Source organism: Cervus canadensis, chromosome 28, assembly GCF_019320065.1.
Source record: "Cervus canadensis isolate Bull #8, Minnesota chromosome 28, ASM1932006v1, whole genome shotgun sequence".
NCBI classification, from domain to species: Eukaryota; Metazoa; Chordata; class Mammalia; order Artiodactyla; family Cervidae; genus Cervus; species Cervus canadensis.
Window position 1 is genome coordinate 42273856 of NC_057413.1, and position 16182 is coordinate 42290037.

Here is a 16182-nt window from a genome sequence, read left to right on the forward strand (position 1 = left end):
ACTGCCTCAGACTCGTTAAATTTCCCCTCTCATCACCGTACACCTCCTCCTCCCCAATAAGAGGACAGAAACAAAGCATAACTGGGTCTGCCTCTTCCCAGCCTCCCTCTTCCGGGACACCCTAATCAGCCGCAGAATAACCTTCCTAGAAGGAAGCCCTAGAGCCCTCATCACTGTCTTCCTCAGCCGTCTGTGTTGTTCCCGCCCCGCACCCTTGGGTGGTAATTCCTCTTGCCTTCACTCTCAGTTTGCTCATCTGTAAAATCAGAATAGTGATGCCGCCTCAGTAAGTACGTGGTAAGGAGTAAACAATATACTACCTGTGAAAATACAACTGACATTGGGCTTATCACTTTAGTTTTCTCTTCCCTTCCTTCCCCCTCCCCCACAAGTACTTTGGAAACTGAAATGCTATATAACTGTAACATAGTATGTTGCCTCAGGGCTCTATTTTGGCAGCTTTTCTTCTGTGAGAATTAAGACTTTTCAATTGAATTTGACTCAATATAAGGTGCATTTGGGGTTTCCCAGGTGGCTCTGTGGTAAAGAATCTGCCTATCAATGCAGGAGACGCAGGAGATGCAGATTCGATCCTTGGGTCGGGAAGATCTCCTGTAAGAGGAAATGGCAGCCCACTCCAGTATTCTCGCCTGGAAGATCCCATGGACAGAGGAGCCTGGTGGGCTAGAGTCCACGGGGTCGGTCACAAAAGAGTCGGACATGACTGAACAACCGAACACATTCTGAACACGTGATTACTTATGCCTCATTGTATGTCTATTACCCGGAGTTCCTGTGTTTTGGCAAAAGTTCATCATATTTGACCTCTAATAAGGAACATGTGAAAATACTCCAGAAGGGAAAATAAGAGGGTAACTGCAGCCTCAGTGTGCCGCTAAAACAGGTGCCACTGGAGGTTTTTCTACTGCCCTTGGAGCCTCGCAGCGATCGCTGTGTGCTGTGGCGTGTGCTCGTCCCAGGGGTGAGAATAGTGGGTGGTGCTGCCTGCGGGAGACACAAAGTCTGTCTGCAGGAGATGCGGGCTCAGGGGACACGCTGAGCACACGCACCGCCCTCCCCCGGTGAGTGTTCCTTATCCTGCAGACTCCTGCCTTGTGCTCACTACAGAAGATGTTTTGTGTTAAGAGTCAGTTTCCACGTCTGCTTCTTGGCTCAGAGAACTGATTTCCTTTCAGCCACTTTCGATTGTTGTCTTTTGTTCTAGGCTCTCTCCTGATTGGATTTTCATTGGGTTTTAATCAGAAACCATCTGGTGAAACATTTTGGATTCAAATTAAAGATCTATCACAAACACATATCTCAGAGAACACAGATGAAACCCAGACTGGACCAGAAAGCAAACAAGACATAATGCAATAATATTATGAACAGAATAGTCTCAGAGGGAAGGAACGCAGAAAAAACCAAGAAGGGCTGCATAGAAACAGAGCCAACCCCTCAAAGAGGGACCTACCAGAGTAGGGTGTGGGGGAGCCAGTGAGCACTCACATCAGGGCCTGAGTGGGATGTTCTTCTAGTTCTGACCACCCTGCAGTCCTTTGGGCTGGAAGCCACGGTTAGTAGCCCTTTACCCTCCCCTGAAGTGGGACAGAGCGCTGATGAGCAGAGGCCATTTACTTTACTCCACAGATGGGCCCTGAAAAGTCCCGTCTCTCCTCTTCATCCCTTGTCTCTGCACCCGTTTCTCACTCTTCCTTCCCAGAGCCGTCCTGGCCCCGCCTTGTACTTGTGAGCCCGGGGTCTAGGATATCAGAGAAATGCTGGCATCACTGGCAGGGGACCACCCTGCCTGCCTGCCCCTCCCCCACGTGCTGTAGCCGGTTCAGACCTGTTGGTCACAGGTTAGAAAACCGGGAAGGAACTGCATCTCCAACCCCATGTCACAAATACAGCTCCCCAAACTGTCTGACTTCAGTTGTTGATCTGACTTAGGAGATACTTGTATGTGTTAAAAAATAACTTTCCACAAAGCCTAGAAGGGTGTACAGAGGGAAGGACCTTCCCTCTCTGCCTCTGTCCCCTAGCTAGGCTGTCTGCTTCCTTCTTGAGGGTTCACTTATTTGATATGTACCTTTTCAGAGGTCACCCATGCTGATCACTGTGAGCTTTTAAAATTATTATGCCTCTCTGTCTCCATTGCTGGGCTTCCTGGATTCACCCACTGTATTTGCTTTCTCCACATGCCTTCCTCTGTCAGACTTTGATCCCTGGTGGACAAATGACTGTGAGCAGAATGAGTCGGACCCCATCCCTGCCAACTGCACTGGCTGTGCCCAGAAATTACCCCTCCAGGTGATGCTCCTGGAAGATACCCCAAGGAAATTTGAGAGGCTGCATCCTCTGGTAATCAAGGTGCGCAGAAAGACTGGTTCTTCCACTGCCTTCATAACCCATTAAATGGCTAGAAAGCATCAAGCCCTGGGACGTTCCTGATAAGTAATTCCGTGTTGTCTTGTTGCACTTTTGTTTTCTGCCTCCCCAAGACGGGACAGTCCCTGTCGACTGAGGGGCTTCAGGATTTTTTGTGCCAGTATCCGGAGGTGACAGAAGGCTTCACCGAAGGGTTTTTCACCAAGTGGTGGCGCTGCTTTCCTGGACGGTGGTTCCCGTTTCCGTACCCATGGTGAGTGCGGAAAGGGGCACCCAGCCGTGTGTGTGTGCGTGTGTGTCTGTGTGTACAGAAAGAGGGCAGACCAAATGTCAAAATGGTACTAATTACTGCCGTGACCCTGCTATGCCCGGCACCGTGTAAACTTTACCACACACCCTCCAAGTCAAGTGATAACTCCAGAGCAGTGTTGAAAACCTGATGGGAGAGAAAGGGGCTGAGTTGAAGAGGTGTGTCGAGAGGGGAGTCACCATGGTGGACATCGAGATTGCCTAATAGAAGCACAGTTTACTTCTAACTGTAGTGTTTGGCATTTGCTTTCATGCTGAGTGGGTCCTGAGTGTTGAGGACTGCAGAGAGAGCACAGAGAATAAAAGGGAAGGTTATTTCTTAGCATTTGTTGGTGCCAGGCAGCATGCCTTGGTGCTTAGTGTCTGTTCCTCATTGGAAATGCTCATCATAGCTCTGGGAAGTCGAAATTGTCATTGTTGTTTTTCAGTTCAGGAAAAGTGGGAATCACAGAGGTTAAGTACTTTGCTTAAGGTCACCCAGCCAACACTGAAACCCGCATCTGTCTCCCTGTTCCTTCTTGGGTCTTATAGAAGACATGGGCCATTTCTTGGGGGTGAAACTTGCTTTCTACAAAGAAAAGGAATGCCAGTTTACTTCTAGAATCATTCCGAAGAGGATTAAAACTGCTTTTTCAGGCTTTTTGTTGGGTCATTTCTCTGCTTCTGCCTTTCTTTAAATTTGCTGTTTATTTGCATGATCAAATACTCGGTTTACGAGTTGATACAGGCTTCCCACGTCATACTGCTCCACTTCAAAAGGGTCATGATTGTTGCCCCCTCGTCCTCCCTTCTCCTTTCTTGCCCTGCCTGCTGTTACTTCAGTCTCTTTGCCAAGAGAGGATGAATGGAGTGTTTCTTTTCTCCCTCTATATGTTGTTTTAGCTGGATTTTATAAACACCCCACCCACACAGACAAATTGTGGCTGTAGAGTGAGTGAGAGTGTGTGTGTGTGTGTGTGTGTGTGTGTGATGTTTCAGTTAATTGATTCGGCATGACTGTTCTTCATGGACGGAATACTTCAGTTGTTGTCCTGACATCTTTCCCTCTTCACCCACCACCCACAGTTTTCCCACCCTTGCCGAGCTCTCTTTAGCCATGGTTTTGGGCTGGCTTGCCCAGTTTAACTACCTTTTCCCTCTTGTACACATTCTACAGGAGAAGACCCCTGAACAGATCACACATTTTACGTGAGCTTTTCCCTGTTTTCACCTATCTGCCGTTTCCAAAAGAAGCCTCCTTGAAAAAATGCTTCCTTCTTCAACCAGAACCTATTGTGGGGAGTAAGGTAGGAAATTCTGAGAAGATTTGGATCTAGAATTTTTCTTGTTTGGTACCTAGGCTGATGGCATAAAGCCTTCCCTTCATGTCAACCTGGAGGGTGAGCTGAAGGGTCATCCACAGAATCTGGAGTTCTCTCTTCCTGCTGCTTGCCAACACACCTGCAGCGGCCTGACTTTTTACTGAAGGCATGCTTCCAGAGAGTCTAGTGACCTTGCAGATCTATTTCCTGTCCTTAACACCTGGGGGCAAGCTACCTTTCTACATTAAAGGAAGTAGAATCCTCAAGTTTAAAGAGTCCTGAGCATGCAGTCAGACTGCTCTACCTCCAAGTCGAGAGAAGGCAGACTGTGAATGAATAGTGTGTAAATGAACAGTCTAGCGTTTCTCATTTTGTAGGTATAAGGAAACTGACCTCCAGAGAAATTAAATGATTTGCCCAAGGACACAGCAAGTTACTGAGAGGTCTCACCACCTTCCACTCTCAGATTGGCTTTCCCCAGAAATAAACACATGAGAAGCTTCAGATGGAGAGCAAAAAGGGAGAGCAAAAAGCTTGGGAGCGTGGTTTGGAAACAGAGGGGTTGGCAAGCACGCGCCTGAGGCGGTGTGTGCGGCACTGCCTCTCCCCTCCGTCCGTGGCCAAGTACCCAGAGCCCACATTTATACTCTGGGGCCGGCGGACTGGCTAGAGCTGTTCTGTCCTTGTGTCTGTTTACTTTTCTCTGAATTGCTCTTTTGTTGAGTCTCAACCCTGAGGAAGCTTTTTGAGTCTGGATTGGTTTGGAATAATTAAAAGGATGAATTTTCCTTGGTTAAAAAATTAAATTTGCTGAACTGTGACCCCTACCAACTCTGGATTGTGTCTTTAACCTCCTGACACTATTGTTTGGGTCCAAATGTGCTGAATCGTGTTAAAGGAATTTCAAAGCCTTTGAAAAACAATCATTTTGTCTAGAAGTAAACTTCTGCCTGCCAGCTGTAGGGTGGAGGTGCTGGGCTCTGGCCTCAGGTTTTTAAGAAGTTTATTCTGCTGTCTTCGGCTAGAACTCGGGGCCTTAGTATGATTTCATCTTCGTAATTATGATACATGAAAAAATTCTGGGTGAGGGCCTTTATCACTGTCTTGGGTTTTCCCACTTGAATCTTAATTTCACCAGTCTGCCGAACAGGGACACCAGGGAGCCCAGCCAAAGGGGTAAATACAGAGTTCCGCAGACGCCTGTCAGAATCATCTTGTTGTGGTTCTCAAGGATGTTTTTGGAAGGGGAGTGGCCCAAATAGGCAGAAATCCTGAGAGTCTGGTTTCTTAGAGCATCTGTTCCCCACCCTGGCCCAGGCTCTCCTTTCTCCACAGCCATGTTACTCCACCCTTGGTCCACATCCCTGGGCCCTGGACTCTGGTAAAGTCATGTGTCTGTGGGCCCAGATTCCAGGAGGGAGCCCTGGGATAGAAGATAAGCAGTGGGGTCCGATTGTTGAGAGACCCTGGGGGAAGAGGTGAGGGGCTCCAGGGCCCACTTTTCCCACCCCAGGATGTTGCCCAGGGCTGGACCACTCCATCCTGTCGTCTGTTTCTCCTGAATGTGGAAGAGCTTGGTCCTAGCCCTTCTCAGGCCTATGTGAAATAGAGATATATCTGCTTAGCTTTTGGTCTTCTGGAATTTTTTCGAGACTGCTCGTGACAGGGCTTCTGTCGGTCACAGCAGCTCCGGACACTCGTCCTCCCTCTGTCACTGCAGCAGCAGTTGCAGTGGCTCGAAGCGTTTCCATGGACACAGAGTGATGGCCAGGGCCTGTGGGGAGCAACAGAGAGACCAGGGTTGGGAGGCAGGAGAAGGTAGGGCCACATTCTCAGGCTCTGGAGGACCCAAATGGTAGGAAAGAAACCAGGACGTGGCCTAAGGAGTCACACTTCTGACTCCTGCTTTGTAAGGGTGCATAGGGGCTGGGGTTTTCTCTCGCCATCTAGACAGGAAGGGAAGTCTGACCGAGTGCGCCCTGTCCCTTTGTTTATACTCCCTGCCCCTCCCAAGCCCCAGGCACACGGCAGGTTGCACTTAGTGCCTGCTGGAAGCAGGACTGATTCCCCGGTGTTTCAGTGGTAGGGAATCCGCCTGACAATGCAGCAGACGCAGGAGATGCCAGCTTGTTCTCTGGGTCAGGAAGATCCCCTGGAGGAGGAAATGGCAACTCACTCCAGTATTCTTGCCTGGAAAACTCCATGGATGGAGGAGCCTGGCAACTACAGTCCATATGCCCTCAGAGTGCCGTAGTTACCCGTGCAGTTGTACATCCTTAGCTTTCAAAATCAGAGGCTGATCCTACTGTTACTAGTCCTTAATCAGTAGCATCATGTATCTGCTCACCTGGGTCTTGCCAAAAAATTGTAAACTTGAACTTGCTGCTGTCTGATTCTCTTGAAAAGTCTGACAGTAAGAAATAATATTCCACAGACCATTGCCCAGAGGATATGCAGACTGTCTGTTTGGATCAAACCAGACCCGCAGAAGGTTGCATATTTAGACCACCACATGTTGGCCTCTGCGAGACTTTTGTTAAAATACAATTAGATATTTTGCCTATGACCTACTTGGAAACTATGGCCAGAAATTGTGAATTAGGAAGCTTGAGCCATGTCTGCTACAGGGCTGCCATTGCAGATGTTTCCGACAAAACTACACAATGTCTCTTTAAGAAAAACCCTAGAAAAGATCTTACCATGGGACTTCCCTGACAGTCCAGTGGTTAAGACCCTGAGCTTCCATGGCAGAGAATGCAGATTTGAACTCTGGTTGGGAGCTAAAATCCCCCATGCCTCCTTGACAGGGCCAAAAAAAAAAAAATAGAAATCTTCCCTTAGCCTTAGTACAGGGAGATGCCATTCTTAGCAGAAACTAACTTGTTTTTTGTCTTTCAAACAAAATTGTGAGTTTCATTCTTGGTTCTGTCTTCCTCTTTGCTTAGGCTGCTAGGAAATCCAGAGCCACATGTGTAAGAATTTTTGTGTGCTCCTCTCCCATGCCCCAGGGTTTGACTTGGTTTTCTCTTCCTTCCTTTCCTCCCCCCGTGTCCTCTCCCCCAGATGCACAGGATGCATGACCTGCTCACCATCGGCAGCGGGGAGGCCATGCTGCAGCTCCTCCCGCCCTTCCAGTGCCGCAGCCTCTGCCAGTCCGTGGCGATGCCGCTGGGGCCAGGCGACATCGGTAGGTGGAGGGTCAGCCGCAGGGTCTTTCTAGTTTTTAACTCAAAAAGGCATTCTAAAAATTAAATACTGCCTTCCCAAAGATTTATTAAAGTCAAAAATAGCTTTTTTTTTTTATTAGCAAGGTCGATTATTTATGCTTAGATGTAATGATAAATGTACATTACTGAGAACATTACTGAGAAAATGTAGCAAAGAGAAATGGGTCATATGCACATTTAGAATGCATGTGTCCATTGGCTTTAGAGATTTCAAATTAGGAGGAATTGTTATGGAAAATATTTAGAGCAATACTTTCTTTGCAGATAAGGACATTGAGACCAAGAGAGGAGAGGTGACCATTCCAAGGCCCAACCGTCAGTTAGGCAAAGCATCAGTCTTAAGTGACTCCTTTTACTCACTCAAGCCAGAGGAGGTACAATTCAGATTCGATGGAACCCTTTCTGTGCCCAGTTTGCTAGTAAAACAATTCAGGCAGTATGTAAGGGCAACAGTCACACAAGGAAATACTACCTTCCTTGTGGATCCCATAGTCTGGTCACAGCCTCACAGTCATGACCCACCCTTGGCTCCATGATTTCCCGACTGTGACTTGTTCTGTGCCTTACCATCTACAAATAGGTTCTGAAGAAACAGACTTGAATCAATCACTATCAGTTTGACAATAGAACTTTCTTGGCAGAAGCAAAATAAATCAACAAGCATCACCGTTGCCCTTCTTGTTTTTCTTGCTTGTTTTTCTTTCACAAGACCTAGGGGAGCCCTGACTCCCTGACAGAGCCCAGACTGATTTTCCAGTTTATTCCTTTTAATTTTTTTTTATTTGGAAGACCCCAGTCCCTAGAAACCTCTCACCTCGCTTGGAGGTAGGGTGCATACTGAAAACTGCCTAACTTTAATCCAAGTTTCATAACTTTTGTTTCAATTTAAAAATGAAAAAAATGCACAAATTAAGCACTTAGCCGATAATGGAGCACAGCTGGCCTGGCCCTTGAGAATTACTGCAAGAAGAGAGGATTCTTTTGTGGAAATTAGTCCAAACCCATCGTTCTGTAGTGGAGTGACGCTTCGCAAGTCTGTGTGGCATTCTGGTTTTGGAATGTGTAGCTGTGCTTGAAAAAGTTTCTGTCTTATGTTCTCCAAATGCCTGACAGTTCAGACAGCTACAGAAACACTTGCGTTACCCAAATTCCAGGTTTTCAGCTCCCACAAGCATCCCGAGTGCCAATTATAGAATTTAGGGAAAAAGGGGAAAAAAAAAGGGGTGACTGGCAGTGATCAAAGAAGCTTTGATTCCATGATCAAAGGCTGGTGTGGCTAGTCCAGAATGGCCCAGAATCCAGAGACTGATCCTTGTCGTTCTGTGACCGGCCAGTCGCTGACCGGAGGGAAAGGAGCCCTGTGCTTGTCAGTGTCTGTGAAGGGCAGAACGTGACAGGAATGTGGAGAAGGGATGGAGGCTGATGAGAACCAGGGGAGAGGGCAAGTCAGGAGAAGGCTGGGGGTGGGGAGGCCTGGGGAGGACAGTGGGCTCGGGAAGCAGAGGCAGAAGTAGAAGCAATGGCTGCAGCTGCCGCAGGGAAAAGTGAGGAATGACAGTGGAAGAGAGTAACTTTAGTGCTGTAAAACAGATGGCCACTCTTGCACCTCAGAGACCCTCAAGAATAGCGCCATGTCAAGCAGATTCTGTGTTTTTTGACAAAATAAGCATCATCCCATGATGGTTGGGTTCAGAGGTCAGTGTTCAAGATCACCAGAAAACCCACGATGGATGGCATTTTCAAGAGTTACGTGGGTGTTGAGTGTCAGAGGCTGACGCTGGTAAGCCCATGTTACCTGCCATGATGGTACAGTCACGGCTCATAGTGACCTTTCTTGAGTCACCAAACAGAGGTTACATTCCATTCCATGCTCTCAGTTTAAAGATGAGTGGTGTATATCCTTCTCTAGAAAATTTTTCATCAGGAAGTTACTGAAGTATTAAAAGGTTTTTGATTTTACCTTTCTAGCCCATTCCTAGATATCATTGCTCAAATGATACAGGTCATGACCCTAGGGTTCATAAAGCAGCCCCTGGGAAAGACCCTTGGCAAATAGGGCTCTTGAGTCACTGACTTTGGGAAATGCCTGTCTTGTTGAAACACAGTACGCATTAGTGTACAAAAGGCTCTGAAAAGCCCTGGAGGGATCTAGTGGTTTTCAAACTTACTTGACCGTGGAACCCTTTCTCCCCTGGGCTGTATTATAGGGTGCTCCTGTTTGCAGAATACAATTTAGGAAGTATTGGTTTGGGTTAATCTGGATGTTCTATGAGACCATGTTGTGTATAACCTCAGGAGAATTGGACAGGGCGCCCTGGCCTCCCCTAGAACCCGTCCTGTTTTTTTGCTGAAAAAAAATGACCCTGAGAATTGATGCTCCATATCAACCTTATCTGGGGCTTCCCTGGTGGCTCATTGGTAAAGAATCTGCCTGCAGTGTGGAAGCTACAGGAGATGCAGATTTGATCCCTGGGTCAGGAAGATCCGCTTGAGGATCCCCTGGATGAGTATGGCAACCCACTCTAGTATTCTTGCCTGGAGAATCCCATGGACAGAGAAGCCTGGTGGGCTACAGTCCATGGGGTCACAAAGAGTTGGACACGACTGAAGTGACTTAGCACACACACATGCACATCAGCCTTATCTAGGGCTTCCCAGGTGGCGCTAGTGGTAAAGAACCCACCTGCCAATGCAGGAGACATAAGAGCTGCAAGTTCGATCCATGGGTTGGGACGATCCCCTGGAGGAGGGCATGGAAACTCACTCCAGTATACTTACCTGGAGAATCCCATGGACACGGGAGCCTGGGGGAACTACAGTCTATAGGGTCGTACAGAGTCAGACACAGATGAAGCCACTTAGCACACAGATGCATCAGCCGTATCTAGAACATCCTGCTTTCATAAACCTGCCGAACTGTGATTCACGGTTACCCAGGTGAGGGGTGACGCTGAAACACTTTGGTTCGTAGTTGGATGAACCCACTGGATGTCAGCTTTCAGAGAGGACTGAGTTTAGCTGGGGACACTTATGCTAGGAGGAGCTCACGGACCTCCAGAGCAGGCATGGCCTGAGTCTGCGGGTGAACCTGAGGGCAGCCCTGCAGACCCACCTAGCTTGTGCCCACAAGTCGGCCCAGTCCCTGCCACTCACATGCTTTCCTTGTCACTGTTTCCCTTCAAGGCTACGCTGGAGCCACCCACTGGAAGGTCTACATTATAGCCAGAGGGGTCCAGCCTTTGGTCGTCTGCGATGGAACCACCCTGTCAGAGATATAGGACACAGATCTAAAGGAACAGCTTTGAGAGCTGAAGACCAGATCGAAAGGGGGAGAATAAAAACAAAAAACGATGAAACCACTTTCCAGGGGTTGGTTACTTAAGTCACCTGCCCCGTGCATGCGTGTGTGAGCCAGTTGTGTGCTGGAGGCAAAGGCCAGAGCCAGGGCCTCCCAACTCTTCCAGCCCAGCTGCTTGGCCAGGACTCCGCCACCAGTACCGGTCTATGAGAGACGGGCCTCTGCCTGGCCTCTTGGCACCAAAGCCTTGAGGCTGCCTTCAGGCAGGGAGCAGGGTTGATACCGTCCCTCACTTGCATGGCATGATCCCCTCTGCTGGCTCCTGGCCACGAGAGGGTAGTCAGCAGGTCCTGACTTCAGCACCATCCTCTGCCAGGTGGGCCTGCCTGTCCCATCTCCCTGGTAACACCACCCTGTACGTCTTTTGGAAAGCCACACATGGTTAAAGAAGTCATGGCAGTTTCCCAAGCAGAGTGGAATCTCGAACCAGTGAAAAGGATCAAATAACCTCAAACTGCACTCGAGAACTGCACTTCCTTCCCAAGTGTGCGTGGCTCTCAGAGTCTCCGATGCCAGGTCAGAGCCTGATTGTAATTGAAGCAGTAATTCCTAAGGTAATAGCTTTCTCCATTCTGTCAGGTTCTCAGTCTCCCTCCCTCGCCTGTCTGGCTGGCGTCTCAGCAGTTGGGCTCCCAGCGCCCCTCCCTTGGCCTGGCCAGAGCCCTTTACTGCTGAGGCAGCACCGCTCTCATCAGCCGTGTTGCTTTTACCAAATGTCTTCAGAGGGGGGTGAGTTAAGAGTGCTGGCCCGGGGAGAGGGCGCCTCCCCGGGTTTGATCTTTAGGGTCCGATTTTGTGCAGAAAAGATGTTTTACAGATGTGTCAAAGTGATGTTGTCATGTGGCTAGGGAAGGAACTCCAGACGCAAAGTGCTGGTCAGCTGGGCGTGCGACTGTGCAACTCTCTGTCTTGAAATGATTTCTCTCTCTGTACTGGGAACCAAAGTGAGGTGTTTTTAATTCTTGTGAAAATACAAAACCGTGTTCCTTTTGATTGGACAATTCGCTCTGCTCGTTGTTTTCCCCAAGTGCTTTTTGTATGTCTTAAGTGTACAAATAAGGACACTCTTTTTTTGTTTGCTTTCCCCCTTTATTAATCCTTTATTGACTTTGTTAAATATCTGGCCTCTGATCATGCCATTGCCAAGCTGAAGGAAAAGAAGCAGATCACGCTACAGCCTCTGGTTCTAAACTGCAGAAATCAGACAGATAGTGGAGGTGTCTGCTGTGTTGAGTTACAGACCAGAGGCAGACAGTGGTGGGGGAAGAGAATGGGACTCACTGCGGGGTCCTTGCCATCCTTTGGAGGCACCCCTGTACCTTGCCCCAGGCCCTCTTTCTCTACACATCTCATGAGCATCAGTGAGGATCACTGTGTGCTAGAATGGCCTGTTTGGGGGCTTGTAAAGGACAGGGAGGGTTCACAGAGCTCAGAGCCTCCTCCACGGACTTGAGTGAAAGTAGGATGAACTGTACCTGAGGGAATTTTTGCTTAAAAGAATCAGTACCATGTGTGAAGTAATACAGGAAAAACAAAACTTCATGTCCATATAAAAGGCATGCTGCTAAGCAGTTAGAATTTAAAAGGTTTTAAATCAGAGGGACCATTCAGAGGCCAGCTTTGTGCATACTTTTAAAGCCTTTGCAATATCCTTGCCCCTGGTGATACGTAAACAAGTTCCTTAGAGGTCTCTCAGAGTTCTCTTAAATTAGGCCCTTTGGGTTAACAAAAGAGAGGGTTCCTTAGGAGCAAAGCAACTGTTTTGATGGTCGAAATTCCCCGTTGTGTTTTTATGAATTACCCCGTGTTCCTTCCCCATTTTATTCTGCCCGTCACACCTTAAATGATCTTAAAATGCCCTCTTCAACTCAAAACTGAAAGACCCTTGTGTGTGTTGGTGTTCTGAGGTCTCCTGTGGGAGGTCCCCAGAGCTGTCAGCTGTCTTCAACAAAGAATGGTCTGGCAGCAGATAAGTAGAAACCTTCCGTGTGTACACTACTCATTTTACTTAAAATCTGTCCAGTTCAGAATTGAATGTAGATTTATGTTAGGGGTGAAATTCTTCAAAGAAGGTTTTTTAAATAATGTACCTTCTTCTCAAGGTAATTCTGAAAAGCAGAATCTACCACTGACCAGTCAGTGGTCAGTGAGGAACCAGCGAGTTCCTTTCCAGTTACCCAAGGCTTTGTGTGAGAGTGCCGCAGGGTCACCCCTGCTCACCTAGCTCTCAGCTCCTCTGTGGAAGCAGCAAAAGTTCCTCCACATGACCCAGTGTGGGAAGGAGGCTCATAAAGATGAGGAAGCAGGGTCAGGGGGTTGGTGGGGCCATAGAAATCCCCGTGTCTACCACCACCCTAAGAACAAAGCCACAGGGCTTGCTTTAAACAGAGGGCCTTGCTCACAAGTTTGCTGAGTGTTTACCAAGAGGTGACATGGCAGTGAAACTCATATACTGAGTTTCTCTGGGGAGAAGTCAGCTCTCTGGGGGAGAAAGGCTGCTTTGGCCCCAGTTTGAGGCATTATATCCAGGTGTCCTGAGGTCCCCAAAAGTCAGATGTTGAAAAGAACACTACCCCTGTTCTGGTTCATGAAGAACATAAGTAGAACTTACCCTCTCCCCACTCTCAATTTTTTCAGCAGGGAGAGAGAGTTTCATAACCATGGTTTATGAAAACAGAATCTGCCTCTTTGGTGAAATACAAAACAGTCCATAAAATAGACAGATTTGGGGTCATTTTCTGAGAGAAAGACATAGTAATGTTTCTTAATAATGAAATAGTCCATTCCAGCTTCAGATTGTCTGGGTACACATGATTTTCTCCTCTGATCTTTGCCCAGTCCTGTGAAACAGATATGAGAGCCTCATTTACAAGTAAAGAAACTGGGGCTAAGGACAGTTCCTTTGCTGGCGGTCGATGGCTGGTTCCACAGCACGGTGTCTTCCTGCTCCGGTGCAGAGTGCTGCCCAGGAACAAAGCCATGGGTCAGACTGACGCTGGTGTGCCCAGCTGAGTGGGAGAACCTAGGGGCAGGGTCAGCAAGCCAGGAGCTCTTCAGGGTTTGTTTTTGAAACTGTTTGAGACAGAAATGGAGAGAAGCTAACAGATGACTTTTATAAAAAGCCTTTTCCTTTTTCCGTCCCCATCTGAAAGCGCTTTTTAGGAGTGAATATTCCAGCCATTTTCGCATCACCACAAGTTTCCAGATGTGTGAGCAGCAGAGGGACTCAGCCCAATTCCAGTTGTGGGTCCCCTTGGAGTTTACATCACTTGTTTTTTTACTTCGCGGTTTTCTATTCCCTTCTTCCAAAACCCAGCCTAGGCCTCGGTGTAGGAGCAATTTTAAAACAAAATAATTCCTTAGCTGCAGGTGATGGCCTCAATCATTTTATGTTTTTTATATAGGAAGTGTTCTTTTTTTTTTGACTGCACCACACAGCGTGTGGGATCTTAGTTGCCCGACCAGGGTTGAACCCACACCCCCTGCACTGGGAGCACAGTCTTAACCACTGGAACACCAGGGAAGTCCCTCAGTCATTTTAATACAGTCTGGATGCAGTTTTGCTCATTAGCCAGTGGCTTCCATAGTGAAAATTGAAACCCTCAGAGTAGATGTTTGCTTCTCATGTAATCCTCACCCAGCAGAAGGCCAGGTTATAGAGGAAAGAGACTAGTGCAGGGAGAGAGTCGATCTTGTCTACCTTTTGAGAATCACTTATTAAACAGGAATATTTTAGACTTTTGAGTTTTCCTATTGCTAGAAGACAAACTCTCCTGACTTACAAGTTCCACACTCCTTAACGTCCCCTTTTCAGCTTTTTCACCCACTAAAATTGGTTGAAGGAAGGGAGTGCCAGAGATGTGCTTTAAAGTAACATTTTGGTCTGAGAATCTCTCCACATTCGGACCCACGGATATTGGGTCCAGAGCTGACGCATGTCAGGGCCAGGCGACTAGGAAAGTGAGGTGCTTACAGAGTGAGCTCTGTCACAAATGGAAAGTTTGGTTGCCATCAGCCTCTCCATATCCAGCAGCTGCTTCTGCAGAAGCATCTCAGAGAAGATGGACAGGTGGCCTCCCTCGTGCACACATCTGAGTCCACCCGCCCTGGGCGCGGCGTGGCTCTAAGTGCTGGCCCTGGTGAGAAGCCCTCCAGCCAGCTCGTCTGTCGTCCAGGTCGCTTTGCGTCTGGTTTCCCTGCCCTGCATAATTTCAGCATTAGAGCTTACTACATCCGTCAGTTCTCCCTCTCTGGAGACCGTGAGACGTCCAGATCTTTGCAGAATACTGGAGAGAAGAGATGTTATGAAACTCCCAAGCGGAGACCTGGAATGGTCCAGACGTGATGGGGCTGCCCACGGGTCACTCCTGCCTTCTTGCATCTGTCTGTCTGTCTGTCAGCCAGCGTCAATCCAAGAGTGAGCCATAACTGCAGACACCCGTGCTGAGAAGGGAAACCAGCTTAGTTTTGAGTTTCAGACAGAAATTGGAGAGTCGGGACATCTGCTTCACACCAGGTTTAATTTACCTCTTTATCCCCCCTCTCCACGGCTCTGTGGGGGAGGCGAGGTCAGCCTGCAAAGCCACCTTGACCTACAGCTCAGCAGGGTCCCAGCCTTCAAGCTTCAGCCCCTCAGAGCACTTCCAGCCTTTCCAGGAACAAACTCTTACCTGTGAGAATTGGTGACCGGAACTGGGCAGACACAGGCCATCATTCCCAGAGAAGACACGGCCTCCGTCATAGATGACCTTCCCTCCAAACTTCTCTCCATAGTCTCATCCTCAGAAAAATTCTGGCCATGGTCTCCTCCCCCTCGTCCTTCCTGCGGGAAGGTCAGTGACAGACCCCTAGGGCAGAGGGGAGAAAACTGGAGAGGCAGAGGTGAGCGGGAACTGGGCGTTCAGCAGAGCGCCTGCCGCCACCAGGGATGAGATCCAGGACGGCTGCAGTTCCTCGAGGGAGCCAGGGGTGGGGGCCCCGTCGGGGGGTGGAGGGCTCCCAGTGAGCAGAGGGGTGGACACCTGTCCAGCCATGTGGGCTCCGAGTGGTCTAAGCCGTTACTCTGTTCAGTGTGGAATGTTGATTGTAACTTAATATACCGAAAACTTGTAAAGAATGTATGTACATTAAGGTTTCATGTGACAAAAGTTTTTACTTTTTGCAATAAAAAGTGTGTATGTTGGTTGATAAGAACTCGCCTGTACTTGGTGTCATCCTTTGGTTTCCCATTTTCTCTTCTCCCGCAGCTTGGAGACTACTGGTAGTCACATCCTACTCCTGAGGCAGGCCTCTGCTGTGGGCCTCCAGGTCACCTGTCCACCCTGGCCTGGGTCCTGTCTCACATCCACACCGAGCTTTGCACTCACTCACATTCACAGACGCTTCTTTTACCCCCATTCTAACCCTTTGCCTGCCATGGCTTCTGATCTCCTGTTCCCATGAATTCTCAAATCTCAGTCCTCCTGTTAGTACCCTCCCCTGTTCTTGCACTTTGCCCAAAATTCAAATGAGACCCTCAACCCCTATTTCCTTCTCCCAACAGGCTGCACGTAGCCCAGGTGCCCTCACAGTGTCGCCCCACCCATAGGTATCCTTG

The 16182-nt window shown here is 48.4% G+C and overlaps 1 protein-coding gene across 4 annotated transcripts in view; it reads left to right on the forward strand.

Moving 5' to 3' along the window:
* Window positions 1-15779, forward strand: part of C28H6orf89 (chromosome 28 C6orf89 homolog) — a 36608-nt gene extending 20829 nt beyond the window's left edge. For 3 of the 4 annotated variants that reach the window (XM_043449301.1, XM_043449298.1, XM_043449300.1), the window contains 5 exons: window positions 2219-2373; window positions 2505-2644; window positions 3857-3986; window positions 7065-7188; window positions 10412-15779. In XM_043449301.1, the coding sequence (XP_043305236.1) occupies window positions 2219-2373; window positions 2505-2644; window positions 3857-3986; window positions 7065-7188; window positions 10412-10506 (644 nt within the window). In that variant the 3' untranslated portion in view covers window positions 10507-15779. The remainder of the gene's footprint in view (window positions 1-2218; window positions 2374-2504; window positions 2645-3856; window positions 3987-7064; window positions 7189-10411) is intronic. The other variant, XM_043449299.1, reaches the window with a different exon arrangement.
* The last annotated feature ends 403 nt before the right edge of the window (window positions 15780-16182 follow it).